Here is an 18048-nt window from a genome sequence, read left to right on the forward strand (position 1 = left end):
AGTATCAGGAATGCTAATCAGTTTTTTGTATTTTTCTAATGCATATTTTTCTCTCTTCCTCCCAACCCTCTCCCCACCCCCTTTTTCAGAAACGAGAAGGAATCCTCCAGTCTCGTCAAATCCAAGAGGAAATAACTGGTAACACAGAGTATGTCAACAGCATTGTTGCCAGCGATTCTGTAATGGAACACAGATGTTTCTCCGAAATTCATCCATTTGCTGATATTTAGTTTTCATTTATTGGGATTGCAAGAGGGATTAGACTTCAGCCAATGATTATAGTTTAGCCTTTTCCGTGCATTCAAAACATGCCTCTCAATGCTTAAGGTACAAACTTGGGTGGGGAAGTGGGGAGAGGGAATTAACCGTGATTGAAAAATTCTAATTTTGTGGCACTCCAGGAAAGAGTATGCCCGAAAAAGCCAACCAGCATGAAATCATCATGCCATAAACATGGGGTTGAATTTAAATTGTTAACCTTCAAAAGGACATTTTTCTTCCTTTTCTGAATCTGATTTATATGGTCACATGCCATGACCCAGAAAGCCCCTCTCTACCTTAGGGTGGTGGATTGTTTGGGGGTTTTTTTTGTTTTTTGTTTTCATTTACATTAAGAAATTGGAATATCAGAACATGTAAGAGTTTTGTCATGGGAAAGAGAAGTTTTGTTCTCAAGCAGAAAGAGCAGGACGGTCATTGTGCGTGGGTCTGAGATCCCTGGGCAGGCTTGAGCCCTGGCCACACACAAAACCGGGCAAAATTTGTTTGTATCATCTCCTGCTTCCCCAACTCTCCTCTATATTCCTTTGAACAAGAAGAGCAAGTGGAAAGAGCAGGGGCACGTGAAGCAATGATTACACCTCCTAAAACCCCACACCCCAAAGGTGGAGGAGGAAACTGTCCTTGGTCTACCTGACTTGAACTCCAAGTTCATCATTCTTCCCAGTACACTACCCGCAAGTCATTGCTTAATAGGTGACAGATGTATAGTTGGAATAAACCAATATAATAAGAACCAAAAACGTATTGAGAAAAAAATGTATTGAGCATTTAGTATATACTAGAAATTATGCTAAAATCTTTCTATATATTAAATCATTTAATGCTCACAACATCTGATTGAGTTGTTTACCATAGTATCCTCATTTTAAGGATAAGTGACCTGGAGCCCAGAGAGGTTCAGTAGCTTGCCCAAAGTCACACAGCAAGCAGATGGCTTTGTAAGATTTAAAACTAAGTAGTCTGACCCTAATGCTTGTGCTCTTAATACTTTGCTGCTTCACTGCTATGAGTATGGTTCCAGTTCCTGCCCTCTTTGAGAAAACCTATTCTAGGTCAATGGCAGATGCAGCTTGGGTGGGTATCACAGGATGGACAGGAGAGAGCCCAACCTGACCTCCCCAAGCTGATGCCCTCAGCAACTTGGGCAGTGAAATGCCACATTGGGATGGTACCTGAGCTCTGCTCCTAAAACATGGTTGGGAATCCTGAATCTCTGAGTCCAATATTCTTTCTCAACTGTGAGCAATAATGTGAGTTTATTTAAGGCAAGAAATAGTCTTTTATGCATCACTTATACCAGGCTTTATGCAAACACCAGTAAATCTATAAAGCAGAGGGGAAAAATAGGTGATAATGTGGTAAAGACCACCCATAGTTGGAGACTTAGTGCAGAATAAAATGCCAAGGAAGGAAGCTTTTGGGGATCTGCCACCAAGGGTGAGGAGAGAAGAGTCATACTGTTTTCTTTCTCCTTTTCCCGCAGGGCTCTTTCTGGAAGGCATGGTGAGTTGCATAAGAGTGTCCTCTGTTGCTGCTGACTGCCAATGGGGTCTAGTTAATTCTGCAGCAGCTGGGAAGAACAGGCACTCAGCTTGCTTCCTGCATATGTGTCTGTGCCAACCTGGTGACAGGGCCGGTTGGTAGGGAGGGTCAGCGCACTGGTGGGAAGAGGAAAAGTAACCACAGCTGCAGTCCTCTTGCAAGTGACCAGACCATTGACCCTGCTGGGCTTCTGGATGGGTCCTGGGCACTTGCAGGGCAGTCTTGCTCTAAGCATATTGTGGAAGTAAAGCAAGAGATGTACATATGCGCTCGGGACTGTCCCCTCTCCCCACTCTGTCCAGCCCTTCTAGAAGGTGCCTTTTTCCTCATCACACCTCCTACCTCTCTGGTTTCCCAGAACTTTGGGTTTGTTTATAAGGTCTGTGAATGTCCAAGATCACAATCACCATTCTGGCCATCTCAGATTTACTCATCAAGAGTAGGAGAGGCAGCCCAGGACCACGAACCCTCCCAGCCCCGGTTCCTCTTGGAGATTTCTCATTCCCAGTCACAGATCCCTCCACTATTTCACCTCTCAGATCAGAGGACCAGGGGGGCTATAGCAAGGGAAATCCCTGCAGGGGGCATGGCTTCGCTATTTTCTATGATTCTGTATTTACTGTGGATAATATATTGAAATATTCCGATCATTCTAATAATAACTCAGATCAGCAGATACTTCAGAGTTTACAGAGCACGTACTTTCTTGTCTTTCATCCTCATAACCTACCTGGGGGAGGTTCACGTTCAGTGGGCCTTTTTTTTATTATTATTTTTGGCCGCGTCTTGGCATGCGGGATGCTAGTTCCCTGACCAGGAATCGAACCTGTGCCCTCCACAATGGAAGCGCGGGGTCTTAACCACTGGCCCGCCAGGGAACTACCCAGTGAGCATTTTATGGAAGAGGAAAGTGAGGCTAAAAGGACTGAAGTGACTGGATCCCTCAAGAGGGGGAGCTCCCCTTCTGTCCTGGGGCTCTGTAGCTCCCAATCCGCTTATCTGCCCTCTGCCAGGAAGCATGTCTTGGGCATGTTGGTTTTGAAAATTAGGGAGTGATTTGATATTTGGATGACATTCTGCTTCCAAAAAGCTTCAGAAACACTTTAGAATCATGACTAAATCATGATATCAAAGAATACAAGTGGTAAAGAGAAATGACCAGTTCCAAGTCAGACTGCCTGCCAGAGCTCCTCAACCCCAGCTCAAAGAGGGCTGATGTAGAGGGTGGATACACACTTACATATACACACAGAGAGAGAAAAAGGCCCCTAAGAATCAACCCCAAATCTCTGCCCAAACCCAGTTTCCCAGCACAGTGTCATACCCCAAAGAATTCCCACCTGAAGCTGACCATGTGGCCTGTAGAGCCTCGTGGCTGGGACCTGGGGTGGCATCAGCTCTGGGCTCTACTTTACATCTTCCTCTTTTTTCAGAACGTGATGCCTTTGACACCTTGTTTGACCACGCACCAGACAAGCTGAACGTGGTGAAAAAGGTGGGAAAGAGGTGCCTGAGAGGGAGGGAGGGAGGGAGGGGAGCGAGATGTAGAAAAACATTAGGAAAACCCACCCCCTGCAGTTTGCAAGCTTCCCGAAACTGGTGTCATCACCAGATCACCACAAACACAGAGCTTTCCTGCTTGATGTCCATTTTACCTGTCTTGTTTTCACTGGATGCCTTATCCAGTCCCTTTCTTCTCCCATTGGGATGACAGCATCTCTTGGGGGTTTCTGAGGCTGCAGTCCTGTGTCTCCACACCCACACTGAACCCCGCCATCCCTGCTCCTCGCACAGACCTCCCTGTGTCTCCCTGGCACCGGTACCTGCACCTAGGGGGACTGGAAGGAGGGACCCAAGGCGGTCATTTCTCCTCTGGCCCCCTGAGCCTGGCTAGGACACTCTGCCTGTCACTCTGCCCTCTTAGCACGGCCTGCTCCTTGCACAGTTCTGGACCGGGCCATTGGAATCGCACAGTGCGTGGGACTGCCGGTCCTGGGGGCCAGCCTTCCCTGTGGACTCAAGGAGTTTCGCAAGAGCCTTACAGGCTGCTCAGCCTCACTCCGCTCGGCACAGTGATCCCGGGCCCAGCGCTCTTGGCTGGGTCTCGTCCTGTGTCGTCATGGTTGAGTCACAGGGGCGGCCTCCATGGTGACAGTCTTCATCTCAATGTCTGGCTTGTGCTTTTCTTCTAGACGCTCATTACTTTCGTGAACAAGCACCTGAATAAATTGAACCTGGAGGTCACGGAACTGGAAACCCAGGTGGGTGACGGCCCCATGTGCAGGGTGGGGGACAAGGCCCCGCTGGACAGCCACTGTTCCCAGTGCCCCAGCCACATTGCCAGGAGGGCTTTCCACCCTGATTCTGGAGCTTTTCCGGGGAAGGGAGAGGGGATTCTCTTCCACTCAGAGGGGTGAACTGCATGGAATTTCTCTGAATTCTTTCCAGTATTTTATTTTGAAAATTTGCAAGAATATTATCATAAATCCCCATGTACTCTTCACGCACATATACCAATTGTTAACATTTGGCCATATTTGGGGTTTTTTCTCTCTCGCCACCCCTAAATACCTCAGCATACATCTCTTAAGGACAAGTATATTCTCTTAGAGAATCACAATATAGTAATCAAATTCAGGCAGTTTTAACATCAATACAATATGTTAATCTATTTAGGTTAAACCATATGAAATCACTGATATTTGACTACTCTTAAATGTGTCACATGGTTCAAAGAAATACAGTTGTCCTCATATTCTCACCTGATGCATTTAGTTGTCATGTCTCTTTAGTTTCTTTTTAATAGAGAACAAATTCTCAGCCTCTCTTTGCATAACATCAACATTTTTGAAGAGTGTGGGCCATTTAGTTCATAGAATGCCTCTGTTTTTCTCCCTCATGATTAGAACCAGGTTATGCATGTTCAGGAACAGTACCATGGAGGCAATGCTGTGTTCTTCTCAGGCAAATTTTTTTTTTTAATATATATATATTTTTGGCTGTGTTGGGTCTTCGTTGCGGTGCATGGGCTTCTCACTGCGGTGGCTTCTCTTGTTACGGAGCACAGGCTCTAGGTGCGTGGGCTTCAGTAGTTGTGGCTCGCGGGCTCTAGAGCGCAGACTCAGTAGTTGTGGCGCTCGGGCTTAGTTGCTCCGCGGCATGTAACATCTTCCCGGACCAGGGATCGAACCCACGTCCCCTGCACTGGCAGGTGGATTCTTAACCACTGTGCCACCAGGGAAGTCCCTTCTCAGGCACTTCTCTCCATCATTTCTGTTCCTGGTGGTGGTAACTTTGATCACTTGGCTAAGTGGGCATCCCCCAGATTTCCCTACTGTAAAGCTCCTCCCCCCTACCCCCCGCTTTATAATTAATAACTAATCTTTATTAGGAGATACTTTTAAGACCGTGTAATGTATCCTGTTTCCCAACCTCTTTTCATTGGTGATGAACTTCTAAAGTGTGGTTTTCTTTTGAACACAGGGGCTCCTCCTTTTATTTTTAAAGGCAATGCCCGGGTCTGTGACTGAGATCTGGGTGTGTCTGGACTCTGGAGGCAGCTTCGTATGCTCTTCCGGAGACAGGGAACGCGCTGCAGAAGCAATGATTCCCGGAGAGGGCTGGAATGAGCTCTCCCTTCCCCATGGGCAGGGAAGGGGTCTCTGCCGAGCATATCTGGTGTCTATCTGCGAGTTTTACCACCAAGTCATTGGAACCAGCAGTCAGGGGTGGGAGCAGTCTAGGTCAGTGGTACTCACAGCTGTGAGTAACCCTGACCCTAACCCAGGGTGGTCCCCTGAGTTGACAGATTAGTTTCTTTCATTCTCAATCCATTCCAGCCACAGCCAGAATTAGGCCCAGTTAACTAGTTCCATGGGCGGGCCTTGATTTTGACACCGTTGCTGGGGTCTATTTCCCATTGTCCACCCTGTGGTGGCCTGGGATGAGTCTTGCTCAGGCCCTACCAGCCAGATGGATGGAAACAGGGAGGAAGCTGCTTCTAGGTCAAGTTCGTGCTCCAGGTTGTTTGCCCATAACCAAGGTTGAGTCACAGGCCCACCAATCAGTCACCCAGCAGAGCTCAGACACTGGGCCCAGCCCAGACGGAATACTAATTCCGTCTAGTATTTTTAAAGTTTCCTAAGATGATTCCAAGAACTTTGGCCTCTTGTGAACTCTAGTAACTGTTGTTTATACAAATATCTGATGGCCCTGCCTCCTCTGCAAGGTTCTAGAATATCAGATATGCATCTGACCTCTGTAACTTTGCTCAGGCCATTCTCCATACCCAGAACACCTACTCCTTTCAAATTTCCCTCATCCCACAGGTGCCCACTGTCTCTGCAAAGCCCGCCTCGATTGCCCAGCGCACACGTACCTTCCCCTCTCTTGAGCAGAAGGCCTGCACCCCTCTGCTTGGCCTAGGCAGCTGTTGTTCCTCAGTCCAGGTTCTCAGCTGATCTGGCCTCTATTGTCCTTGATGGAAGGAACCAGCTCTAAGCCTCTTGCCATGGTCCTGAGCACACAGTTGTGCCTTGTCAGCAAGAGCCAGCACATTGTATCCTGACTGCTTTGTTGTTTTCCCAGATAGAAATAGCAGTAGTTAGTATGTGTTAAGTGTTGCCTACACACCAAGCAGTGTTCTAGGCACCTTACACATATTTACTGGTTTAGGCCGCATGATAACCCTATGAATTAGATACTATACTATCATTGTCCCCATTTTACAGGTGAGAAAAATGAGGCACAGAGAAGCTCTGTAACTTGCTCAAGTCACTCAGTTAATAAGTGGTAGAGCTAGAGGCCAGCTCCAGAGCACATGTTCCTAACAGCTATACTATGCTGCCTCTCAAGCAGTAATAAGGCGAGGGTGAGAGGGGAGAATGCCCAGGCCGGTATGACACTAGATCTTTCTCTGTTCATAAAGCAGAAGTCGCCCTAGTAGCCTCATGCCGTTGGCCTTGGACATCCCCTTTCCCTCCTCCCTCTGCCCTCCCTAGCAAACTCCTGCTCATCCCTCATGTCTCCATCCAGGCAACGCCTCCTCCAGAAGCCTTCCCTGTTGCCTTCAGCGGGATGAGTGCCCTTTGTCAGTCTCATGCAAGCCAGCATGCTTCCCTCCATCAGAGCAGCGGCTGCATTTCCTCCACAACAGTCTCGCCACTGTACCATGAGTTCCTCCAGGGCAGGGGCCACACCTGACCCACCTCTGTGGTCCCTGTGCCAGATCAGGGCTTGGTACATAGTCGGTGCTCAATAAATACTGGACCAATTGAGATCAGGACCATGGGCTTGTGGCTTCTGTGCTGGACCAGCCAGACATGGGGCAGGCCTGCTGCAGAGCAGAACTTCCTGCCTTGGGCTACTGCCCCTCACCCGCTGCCAGCAGCCTGCCTGGGGATATACCCTTTGCGGGGGTCAACACGGAAGCTGATGTGCCCCTGGAAGGGCCTGGGCTGGGGTGCTCAGGGGCCCAGTGCCTTCACCTGTCTCTCTCCCTCCAGTTTGCAGATGGGGTGTACCTGGTGCTGCTCATGGGGCTCCTGGAGGGCTACTTCGTGCCCCTGCACAGCTTCTTCCTGACCCCGGACAGCTTTGAACAGAAGGTTAGGGGAGGTGACATCACGGGAGGCCCCAGCCCACATGCCCGACCCATCCTCCCACACCTCTGCTGGGGCCATCTGGGGAAAAGGTGGCGGCTTCCCATCTGCCCAGAGTCTTCAGTGGTTGGATGGGGGGCTCATTGTGATGCACAGCTGAGCTGGGACGCAGCTACCTACAGGCCACTGAGCACCCTGAACAGCTTTCCCTCTCCTGCACCTTGGTCCCCTAGCCGTATGCTCCTGCCTGGGGCCACAGCCCAGCCTCATCTCTCCCCAGAGGAGACAGGGAAGGTGGCTGCAAGGCTGGTCAGACCTGAGGCCGGCACTCAGCCAATTTCTGATGCCTCTCACAGGCTGCCCCAGCCCACCCGCTCGACAAGGGGCATTTGGTCCCAAGCAGAAACCCTTCTCTGCCTCTTGAACATGTCTTGCTGTCTGATCCTTTCAACTGTGGGCACTTATGTCCCTGAGTTTACAGTCCTGGCAGTGACACAAGAACACAGTAAGACAGGGAGAGGATGTTTAACTCCTCTGGGAGTGCTTCACCAACAGCAGGCCGGGCCTGGCTCACACTCCGCGTGGCCGGCCCAGTTTGGCAGCCTCATTTGTCCTTCAAAAAATGGCCTCATTTTAGCTCCTTTACAGTGCCGGTTCCTTCACTTTCCAGGGACAGGTCACAGGGAGCCCCAAGGGTCCAGGAATGAGTGCGCAGCACCTCACGCACTGCCTTTCTCTCTCCAGGTCTTGAACGTCTCCTTTGCCTTCGAGCTCATGCAAGACGGAGGATTGGAAAAGCCAAAACCACGGCCAGAAGGTACTTTGCTCTTCCCTGGGTTGGTGACAATATGGCAAGACCCTCCCCTGCACACAAGTTTTCAGGGCACAGAGCAAGGCTCATGTTTGATACCAGAGGGAAGACTATCTTTTCTGAAGCCTTCTTTGCCACTTGCAGGGGAAGGTAAGACAGGGTGCAGCTGCTCAGTCCTGGGCATCCTTTGCGAGCTGCAGATCACACAGCCTCAGGGAAAAAAAAAAGAACCTGAAATCCCACACATGGGGTCATAGGGATAAGGGCCCATGCAGACGTGTCACAGAGCAGAGGTGCTGCTGCAAGAACTGTCCTGGCCTGGTTTCCAGGTTCTTCTGTGCCTGGACAGGGTGCTGACCTGCCCAAGAACTATCTCCCAGGTAGGCAGGGGGAAGATGCAGGGGTCATCACAGGCAGCTCTACTCTGAGAATAATTCCCTTTCCTGCCCTTTGCTCGCTCCAACCCTGCCCAAGGACAAGGTTTGATTTGTCAGGTTTAGGTTGCAAATGTTAAGGCTGAAAAAATACAAAAGGAGCAAAATGCTCCAGCAGCCCTCCCATGCTTGCGCTTGAAGCAATGTGTGCATTTGTAGGGGGAGATGGTAAGACTTGGGCTAAACTGGAAGGACCAGGTAGGGCTTTTGTATTTCTTTTTCTTTTTTCTTTTATATTGGAGTATAGTTGATTAACAATGTTGTGTTAGTTTCAGGTGTACAGCAAAGTGATTCTGTTATACATATACATGTATCTATTCTTTTTCAAATTCTTTTCCCATTTAGGTTATTACAGAATATTGAGCAGAGTTCCCTATACAGTAGGTCCTTGTTTGGTATCTATTTTAAATATAGCGGTGTATACATGTCAATCCCAAACTCCCAATCTATCCCTTCCCTCCACCCTTCCCCCTGGTAACCATAAGTTCATTCTCTAAGTCTGTGGGTCTGTTTCTGTTTTGTAAATAAGTTCATTTGTATAATTTTTTTTAGATTCCACATATAAGCGATATCATATGATATTTGTTTTTTTCTGTCTGACTTACTTCACTTAGTATAGTCTCCAGGTCCATCCATGTTGCTGCAAATGGCATTATTTCATTCTTTTTAGTGGCTGAGTAATATTCCATTGTATATATGTACCACATCTTCTTTATCCATTCATCTGTCGATGGACATTTAGGTTGCTTCCAGGTCTTGGCTATTGTAAACAGTGCTGCAGTGAACATTGGGGTACATGTATCTTTTCGAACCATGTTTTTCTCCAGATATATGCCCAGGAGTGGGATTGCTGGATCATGTGGTAGCTCTATTTTTAGTTTCTTAAGGAACCTCTGTTTCTTAAGGAACACTGTTCTCCACAGTGGCTATACCAAGTTATATTCCCACCAACGGTGTAGAAGGGTACCCTTTTCTCCACACCCTCTCCAGCATTTATTGTTTGTAGACTTTTTGATGATGGCCATTCTGACTGGTGTGAGGTGATATCTCGTTGTAGTTTTGATTTGCATTTCTCTAATAATTAGCAATGTTGAGCATCTTTTCATGTGCCTCTTGGCCATCTGTACGTCTTCTTTGTAGAAATGTCTATTTAGGTCTTCTGCCCATGTTTTGATTGTGTTGTTTGTTTGTTTTTTGATATTGAACCACATGAGACTATTGTAAATTTTAGAGATTAATCCCTTGTCGGTCACATCATTTGCAAATGTTTTCTCCCATTCTTTGTCTTTTCTTTGTCTTTTCGTTTTGTTTATGGTTCCTGTTTCTATGCAAAAGCTTTTGAGTTTAATTAGGTCCCATTTGTTTATTTTTGTTTTCTATTTCCATTACTTTAGGAGGCAGATCAAAAAAGATATTGCTGCGATTTATGTCAAAGAGCATTCTGCCTATATTTTCCTCTAAGAGTTTTATAATATCCGGTCTTAAATTTAGATCTTTAGTCCATTTTGAGTTTATTTTTGTGTATGGTGTTAAGGAATATTCTAATTTCATTTTTTTACATGTAGCTGTCCAGTTTTCCCAGCATCATTTATTGAAGAGATTGTCTTTTCTCCATTGTATAGTCTTGCCTCCTTTGTCATAGATTAATTAACCATAGGTGCATGGGTTTATTTCTGGGCTTTCTATCCTGTTCCATTGATCTATATGTCTGTTTTTGTGCCAGTACCCCACTGTTTTGATGACTGTAGCTTTGTAGTATAGTCTGAAGTTAGGGAGCCTGATAAATACATCATGCCACTCCATTCTGGCCTGCAGAGTTTCTGCCGAGAAATCAGCTAATAACCTTATGGGAGTTCCCTTGTACATTATTTGCTGCTTTTCCCTTATTGCTTTTAATATTTTTTCTTTGTCTTTAATTTTTGTCAGTTTGATTACTATGTGTCTCAGTGTGTTCCTCCTTGGGTTTATCCTGCCTGGGACTCTGTGTGCTTCCTGGACTTGGGTTACTGTTTCCTCTCCCATGTTAGGGAAGTTTTCAGCTATTATCTCTTCAAATATTTTCTCAGGCCCTTTCTCTCTGTCTCTTCTCCTTCTGAGACCCCTATAATGTGAATGTTGCTGCATTTAATGTTGTCGCAGAGGTCTCTTAGGCTGTCCTCATTCCTTTTCACTCTTTTTTCTTTATTCTGTTCCATGGCAGTGATTTCCACCATTCTGTCTTCCATGTCACTTATCTGTTCTTCTGCCTCAGTTATTCTGCTATTGATTCCTTCTAGTGTATTCTTTATTTCACTTACTGTATTGTTCAACTGTTTGTTTGTTCTTTAGTACTTCTAGGTCTTTGTTAAACACTTCTTATATGGTCTTGATCTGTGCCACCATTCTTTTTCCGAGATCTTGGATCATCTTTACTATCATTACTCTGAATTCTTTTTCAGGTAGATTGTGTATCTCTACTTCACTAGTTATTCTTCTGGGGTTTTATCTTTTTCCTTCATCTGGGACATATTCCCCTGCCCTCTCATTTTGTCTAACTTTCTGTGATTGCGATTTCTGTTCTGCAGGATGCAGGGTTGTATTTCTTGCTTCTGCTGCCTGCCCCCTGATGAATGAGGCTGTCTAAGAGGCTTCTGCAGGCTTCCTGGTGGGAGGGACTGGTACCTGCCCACTGGTGGGTGGAGCTGGGTCTTGTCCCTCTGGTGGGGAGGGCTGTGTCAGGGGTGTGTTTATTAAGCAGCCGTCTACTCAGGAAGACTTTAAGCAGCCTGTCTGCTGATGGGTGGGGCTGTGTTCCCACCCTGTTGGTTGTTTGGCCTGAGTCGTCCCAGCACTGGAGCCTAGAGGCTGTTGGGTGGGGCCAGGTCTTGGTGAGAAAATGGTGTCCTCCAAGAGGGCTCACGCCAATGAGTACTCCCCAGAACTGCCGCCACTAGTGTCCTTGTCCCCGCAGTGAGCCACAGCCATCCCCCACCTCCGCAGGAGACCCTCCAATACTAGCAGGTAAGTCTGGCCCAGTCTCTTAATGTAGTCACTGCTTTTTACCCTGGGTCCTGGTGCACTCGAGACCCTGTGTGCACCCTCCAAGAGTGGAATTTCTGTTTCTCCCAGTCCTGTGGAATTCCTGTGATCAAACCCTGCTGGCCTTCAAAGCTAGAGTCCTTGGGGGCTCCTCCTCCTATTGCCAGACCCCCAGGCTGGGGAGCCTGATGTGAGGCTCAGAACTTTCACTCCTGTAGGAGAACCTCTGTTATATAATTATTTTCCAGTTTGTGGGTCACCCACCCAGCATGTATGGGATTTGTTTTTATCATGATTACGCCCCTCTTACCATCTCATTGTGGCTTCTTCTTTGTCTTTGGATGTAGGGTATCTTTTTTGGTACGTTCCAACATTTTTTTGTTGGTGGTTATTCAGCAGTTAGTTGTGATTTTGGTGTTTTCATAAGAGGAGGTGAGCTCATGTTCTTCTACTCCTCCATCTTGTCTCCTCTCCCCCAGGGCTTTTGTATTTAGACATTAGGATAGAGGAGTAAGCATCCTAGACAGGATGGCCATGTGAGCAAATGTCCTGCCTGGGGAATGGGGAAGGGCTTAGCTTATGAGACAGCCAAGCATGTGGCTAAGCCATGACAGACCTTGGTCCAGTCCCTACCCCACCAGCCTTGGGCAACTTACTGGTCGTATTTTTCATGTCTATAAAAGTGGAAATCCTAGGGACATGCACATTATATGATTAAGTGTGATGATGTCTGATGCACAGCACCTGACACCTAATAATGAGTATATAGCAGTTACCTATTTGGCTGGAATATTAAGAGTATGATTGAATAATAGTTGATTACAGTGAAGCAAGTCCTGGAGGGACTTTATGCCAAGGCAGCAAGTTTGGACTTGATTCTGTAGGCAGTAGGAGTCATGGAAGTTTCTTGAGCAGGTGAGTGATGTGATCAGAGCTCTACTCCAGAGAGATGACTTGGAAGGCAGTGTGAAGAACAGATATTTAGATGCGGGGCACCATCAGCAGTACTGGGGAACCTAGGAGGAAAAACAAGCTTGGGAGGGGACATAAGAGTGTCAGCTTTGGAAACCTTGAGGTTGACACCTAGGCTTGACACAAGCGGAACTGGAGTTCATGTAGAAGATCAGGGCTGTGGTTATATCACTGCAAGTCTTCCACTTGTTCCATTCTCTCTTGGTGTATAACAGGAAAGCATGTAGAGAAAAGGGAAGGGTTAGGGACAATATCTTGTGGGAATGCCTTTACTTATGAAGCTGGAGAAGAAAGCAGGAAGACTGGAGGAGAGAGGTCAATTGCGAAGACATTGGTTGGTCCCTGTCTCATGACTCTTTCCAGACCTAAGTAACTATCAGGTCTGGTCAACAAAAGCCAATCCCTTAGTGTCATTTATCATCACCTTGTTCTAAGCACCTGGTCACTGCCAGAGGCAGACCTCTAGCAAGGCTGCTGTCCCTCACGGGGTTGTCTCCGTGCAAGGCCACTGTAGCCATCCTAATGCCTTTAGAAGTAGACCCTGAGTATCCTGTAGCCAGCTGATAAGCACCCTGCTTCTGGGTAGGAGAGACATAGCAGGATAGTCCGGCCAGCATTTCTGTGTCTGTTTTCTTGAACTGCTTAATATGAAACTTCCTGGTTACCGATTGGAAGTACTTCTTCTGATACTTCAGTTTTCAAGCATTTATTTCCCTTAAGACAGTTTTCCCAATATCAATTAATTTATAGGGATATTTCAGTATATAGATGACATTTCTTGTATAAATATTAAACTGCTTAATATGAAATTTCCTGACCAATATGAATGGAAAAACACATCTGTTTTATTTGCTATTATACTGGGCACCATGCCCATGCTGAAAATTTCCAGTGCGTAAAGGAGAATTGAGATGGTATTTTGTGAGACCATACTTGGTGAGAGGTATACCCCAGCATTCTTGTTTCTCTGCTTCTAACTGGGAGGTGAAATTCAGTAGTAAATGCTGCAGACTTTCAAAAGGGGCTAATCTGGGTAATTCTTTGAGGGTGTTTCAACATCAAACTGGATGTGGTAGAGGCATTTTTCATGGCAAATGTTTTTAAGGTCAGGAAAATGCATCCTCTGCCATGCTGTTTGTTTGACACTCAAAGCTGTTATACCTTGAAATCCCCTGGAAACTTTGGGTTTCCATCTCAGATGACTTTTGCTGCCCAGGCTTCATAACCTTTTAGTACCCCAATTAGTGTAAGCCAAGTGTTAGCAGCAAGTTCATGGCCAGTGGAGCAGTTGACATATTGGCATGAAGCTGGTGGCTTTCTATTTAGGGTGTCATACCATTTGTCTTCAAATGCACATGCCTACCCTGTTATCATCATTCAAGTAGACTCATCATTGAGTATGGATAAGACCCCAGCACAACAGACAGGTGGGGACTAGAAGAAACTTACTACAAGGCAGGAATGAAGTCTGCCTGTAAGACAGCCAGCAGGCTGATGGAATATCTAAAATACAAGGAGTCAAATGGCTGGGACCAAGCTACTTAAAACAATGCTGAAAATCCAGGCAGGTGAAGGCAGCTTAGTTGTAGATGATCAATACTATTTGTGGAATGATTTGGTCAGTGGCTGGAAATATGGGAAATGGTTCAACTTCCCTTCCCCATTCCCTTAGGGATAGTGTACAGACCAGTGGCAAAAATTTTAAACTCTGATAATATCAAGTATTAACAAACAAGGATGTACAAAAACTGCTGTTTCTGTTTGTCCTTATCAATACGTTTAATATTTGTAATACCACTGTGGTATTAAATGCAGAATGATGGCCTCCCCCAAAATGTCCACATCCTAATCCCTGGGACCTGTTAATACCTTACATGGTAAAAGGGACTTTACAGATGTGATTAAGTTGAGGATCTTGAGCTAGAGAGATTACCTTGGATCATCTGGGTGGTTCCAGTGTAATCACAAGAGAAGAGGGAAGCAGAAGACTCATCAGAATGATGTAGCATGAGAAAGATTCAACCAGCCATTGATGACTTTGAAGATGAAAGGGGGCCATGAACCAAAGAATGCTGGTAGCCCCTAGAAGCTAGGAAAAGCAAGAAAACAGATTCTCCCCTAGTGTCTCCAGAAGCGAACACAACCCTGCTGATACCTTGATTTTATCCCAGTGAGACCCATTTTGGACTTTGATGACATTTAGAACTGTAAGATAATACATTTGGATTGTTTTAAGCCACCAAATTTGTGGTAATATGTTAAAGCAACAATAGAAAACTAATATACCCTATGACCAGCAATTTCACTCATAAGTATGCATGTCCATATAGTAGGACCCTAGTCCAAAAATATCCATGATAAACTAAACTGGAGAGTGCATCCCCAGGGAACAAGCTAAATAAATTGGAGTATATTCATACCATGGATTATTACACAATGGCAACAATAAGAAAGAATGAACTGAGAAATCGCGTGAGAGACTTCTAGTTACTGTAGCATGAAGAGGTCAGTGATTATCCTCTGCAAAAAAAGCAAGTGTAAAACTGGACAAAATGATCAGAAACAGGCATTTCAAGGCACTGAATATTTACCAGAAGTAGATAACAGATTGAGAAGCATTCTTGAAAAATGATAGAATATACTAGAATAATTATACACCAATAAAACAATAAATTATACCTCAATGAAATTGTTTAAAGGATGAATCCTATAAACATAATTTTGAGTAAAAAAAAAAATCACAAAATAATATGCATAGTATGAGTATTTATATAAAGTGTAAAAATAGACAAAACTACAGTCTGCTGTTTAAAGGTGCATATGTTGCTGGTGGAACTATGAAGAAGAGCAAGGAAGTGATCACGATAAAAGTGAGGATTGTGGTTATCTTTGAAGGGTGAGACAGGGTTGTGACCTGAATGCAGAGAGGAAGGGGGTGTTTCTAGGGTACTGACAATGTTCGTACCTGAGACATGGGTGGTGGTTATGTGAGGGTTCCCTTACAAGTATTTAAAACTGAACATATATATGTTGAATGTACTTTTCTGGATGCTTGTCATAGGAAAAAATTTTAATATGTAAAGAATATGGCAAAATCACCAGATACGGTAGCAGGCCACCATGAAAATGACCAATAGCAAAGGATGGATTCTGTCTCAGTGGGGAATAGGGAGTAAACAGGAGAGCGAGGCAGAGACTGAGGATGAGCTACATCCATTGGAGGTGGGATGGAGGCTGGAACATGATGGACATCTTGGGGGCTGGGCTTACCCTGAGTAGGCAGCCTGTGGCCACCCAACTTATTCCAGCCCCCACAAGCTGGTGGCCCTGAGCCACCAGGTTTCTTCCCACCTTGGTCAGGGAACTCAAAGATGGGGTTGGAGAGACTTCAGAGAAGGGAGGGGCCTCAGACTGGGATGAGACAGTCTGGGGTAGCCCAAATGGGTCCATGGAGGGCATGGCCACACAGGGCCATGTCCCCTTGTGTAAAGCCTGGGTTTCTGCATTAGCAGAGTTCTTCTCCCTCCTAGACTTCTGCATCTTTTAAAGAACCACAAACGCATTTCGGATGGTCCTCTGATGGATGGGAATTGTCACTAATGCCACTGAGTGAGAGGAGCAAACCTAGAGCCCTTTCCCCTTGACCAGAGGCCATTTTTCTCCTCAGAGTGGTCTTGGGTCTGATTTGTCTCTTCCTTGGCCCCAGCCAGCCAGACAGCTTCTGCTCTGACTGTCTATCCAGGTGCCCTACCATCCTGATTGCCTGCTCCCAGATAGGGACTCTGGGCCAGCATAGAGAAATGATCAGAGCAGTGCTAACTTGCTAATCATGTAATTTATTAGCCCAGGGTTTTAAAGAGGCTCTATATTGCAGGGAGTCACAGATCATTCCCAGGAATCCAAAGCTCTTCTCCTAGCTGAGATGCCCTACCTACTGGCCTACGTGGAACTACCTGTGTGGTTGTTGGTTTTCTTGAAAAGAACAGACAATAAGCAGTGTCTCTGACTGTAGTCCCCCCACCCCACTTCACCAGGCCCACCTCATGGTGATCACCTGTAGGAAGAAGCAACTCAGATTTGCCAAGGAGCAGGGCTTAATCTTTGTGAATGGTACCCCCCTGGAGTTGTGCAGTGCATAGACATAACAGCTCTGCTACTAGGGAAAGTGGGAAGGAAACTACCATTTAGGGAGCCCTTCATATGTTCCAGGTGTTTTTTATAAAACCCAATTTTACCAGTGAGCAACTGATTCGGAGACATTAAATGACTTTACGCCTTTAACCCATTGTAGTGAAGATGGACTTCAAACTTTAGTGGGCGTTAAAATTAAAACAGAGGAGACATATCAAGATGGCAGAGTAGAAGGATTCAGAGCTCACCTCCCCCCATGAACGCCAAAAATACATCTACATGTGGAGTAATTTTCACTGAAAATTAACTGGAGATTGGCAGAAAGACTCTTGTACAACCAACACTAAGAAAGATCCACACAGAATCGGGTAGGAAGGGAAGAGAAGCAATCAGGGACCTGTGCCCCTGGGAGGGGACTCAGAAGAGGAGGGGGATTACATGGACAGAGATCTCCCTGGGGAGGGAGCAGTTTGAGCCACATATTGGGCACGCCAGCCCTGAGGTCTAACACCAGGTAGACGAGTTCCCTTAGGTTTGACAATCAGTGGGACTAATAGGAGGGCTGTAAGAAACCTAGACTCTTCTCATGAAGAGCACACACACTTGCTAGCTCCCAAAACAAGCAGAGGAAGCAGATTGAAACTGCTTCGGACTCTGACCGGTTTCCCACAACTGCCCCAGCCTGAGCGGAGTACCCGCTCCAGCCCCACTTGCTCCATGATGCTGCTCCACACTAAGGCAAGGGCTGCTGTGGCCAAGGGGAGTGCTCAGTTGTGAGGCATGGAGCTGGCTCAGACATAGAACAGCATCTGAAAGGGGTGGGAGAACCCATTACTGGTGCTTATGGAGGAGCGCATTAGAAGCAGTCTGAGACCCTAGCTAGGGCTGGGACTGCCATGGCCCACACACAGACCCACACTGAGTGCCCAATCCAACACTGCTCTGCTCTGAGATGAGGGTGCCAGTGATGGGAGGGGGAGAGCACACACTTAGGGGGAACAGAGCCAGTTCAGACCCTACCCTCAGGGCTTCTGCTTCAGCAACTTGGGACCCAATCTTGCTTCAAATAAATAGGGTGATATCAGCCACTGAGCAGAGCATAAGGCCCAGCTCACACCTAGCTCTGGATCTAGCCCCTTCATCTCCAGTCCCACCTCCTACCAATGTGATACCTGCCAGAACACCATGGGGGAAGATGTGACTCATGCTCATGTCAGATCCAGCTCTCCCACCAAAGCCACTGGGCACATGCAGACTG

The 18048-nt window shown here is 46.4% G+C and overlaps 1 protein-coding gene across 3 annotated transcripts in view; it reads left to right on the forward strand.

Moving 5' to 3' along the window:
- The window catches only part of PARVA (parvin alpha), a 181556-nt gene that overhangs the window by 144331 nt on the left and 19177 nt on the right, over positions 1-18048 (forward strand). For all 3 annotated transcript variants that reach the window (XM_036861595.1, XM_036861596.1, XM_036861594.1), the window contains 6 exons: positions 90-148; positions 1766-1785; positions 3258-3319; positions 4017-4085; positions 7329-7430; positions 8169-8241. In XM_036861595.1, coding sequence (XP_036717490.1) covers positions 90-148; positions 1766-1785; positions 3258-3319; positions 4017-4085; positions 7329-7430; positions 8169-8241 — 385 coding nt within the window. The remainder of the gene's footprint in view (positions 1-89; positions 149-1765; positions 1786-3257; positions 3320-4016; positions 4086-7328; positions 7431-8168; positions 8242-18048) is intronic.

The sequence above is a fragment of the Balaenoptera musculus genome, chromosome 8 (assembly GCF_009873245.2).
Source record: "Balaenoptera musculus isolate JJ_BM4_2016_0621 chromosome 8, mBalMus1.pri.v3, whole genome shotgun sequence".
NCBI lineage: Eukaryota > Metazoa > Chordata > Mammalia > Artiodactyla > Balaenopteridae > Balaenoptera > Balaenoptera musculus.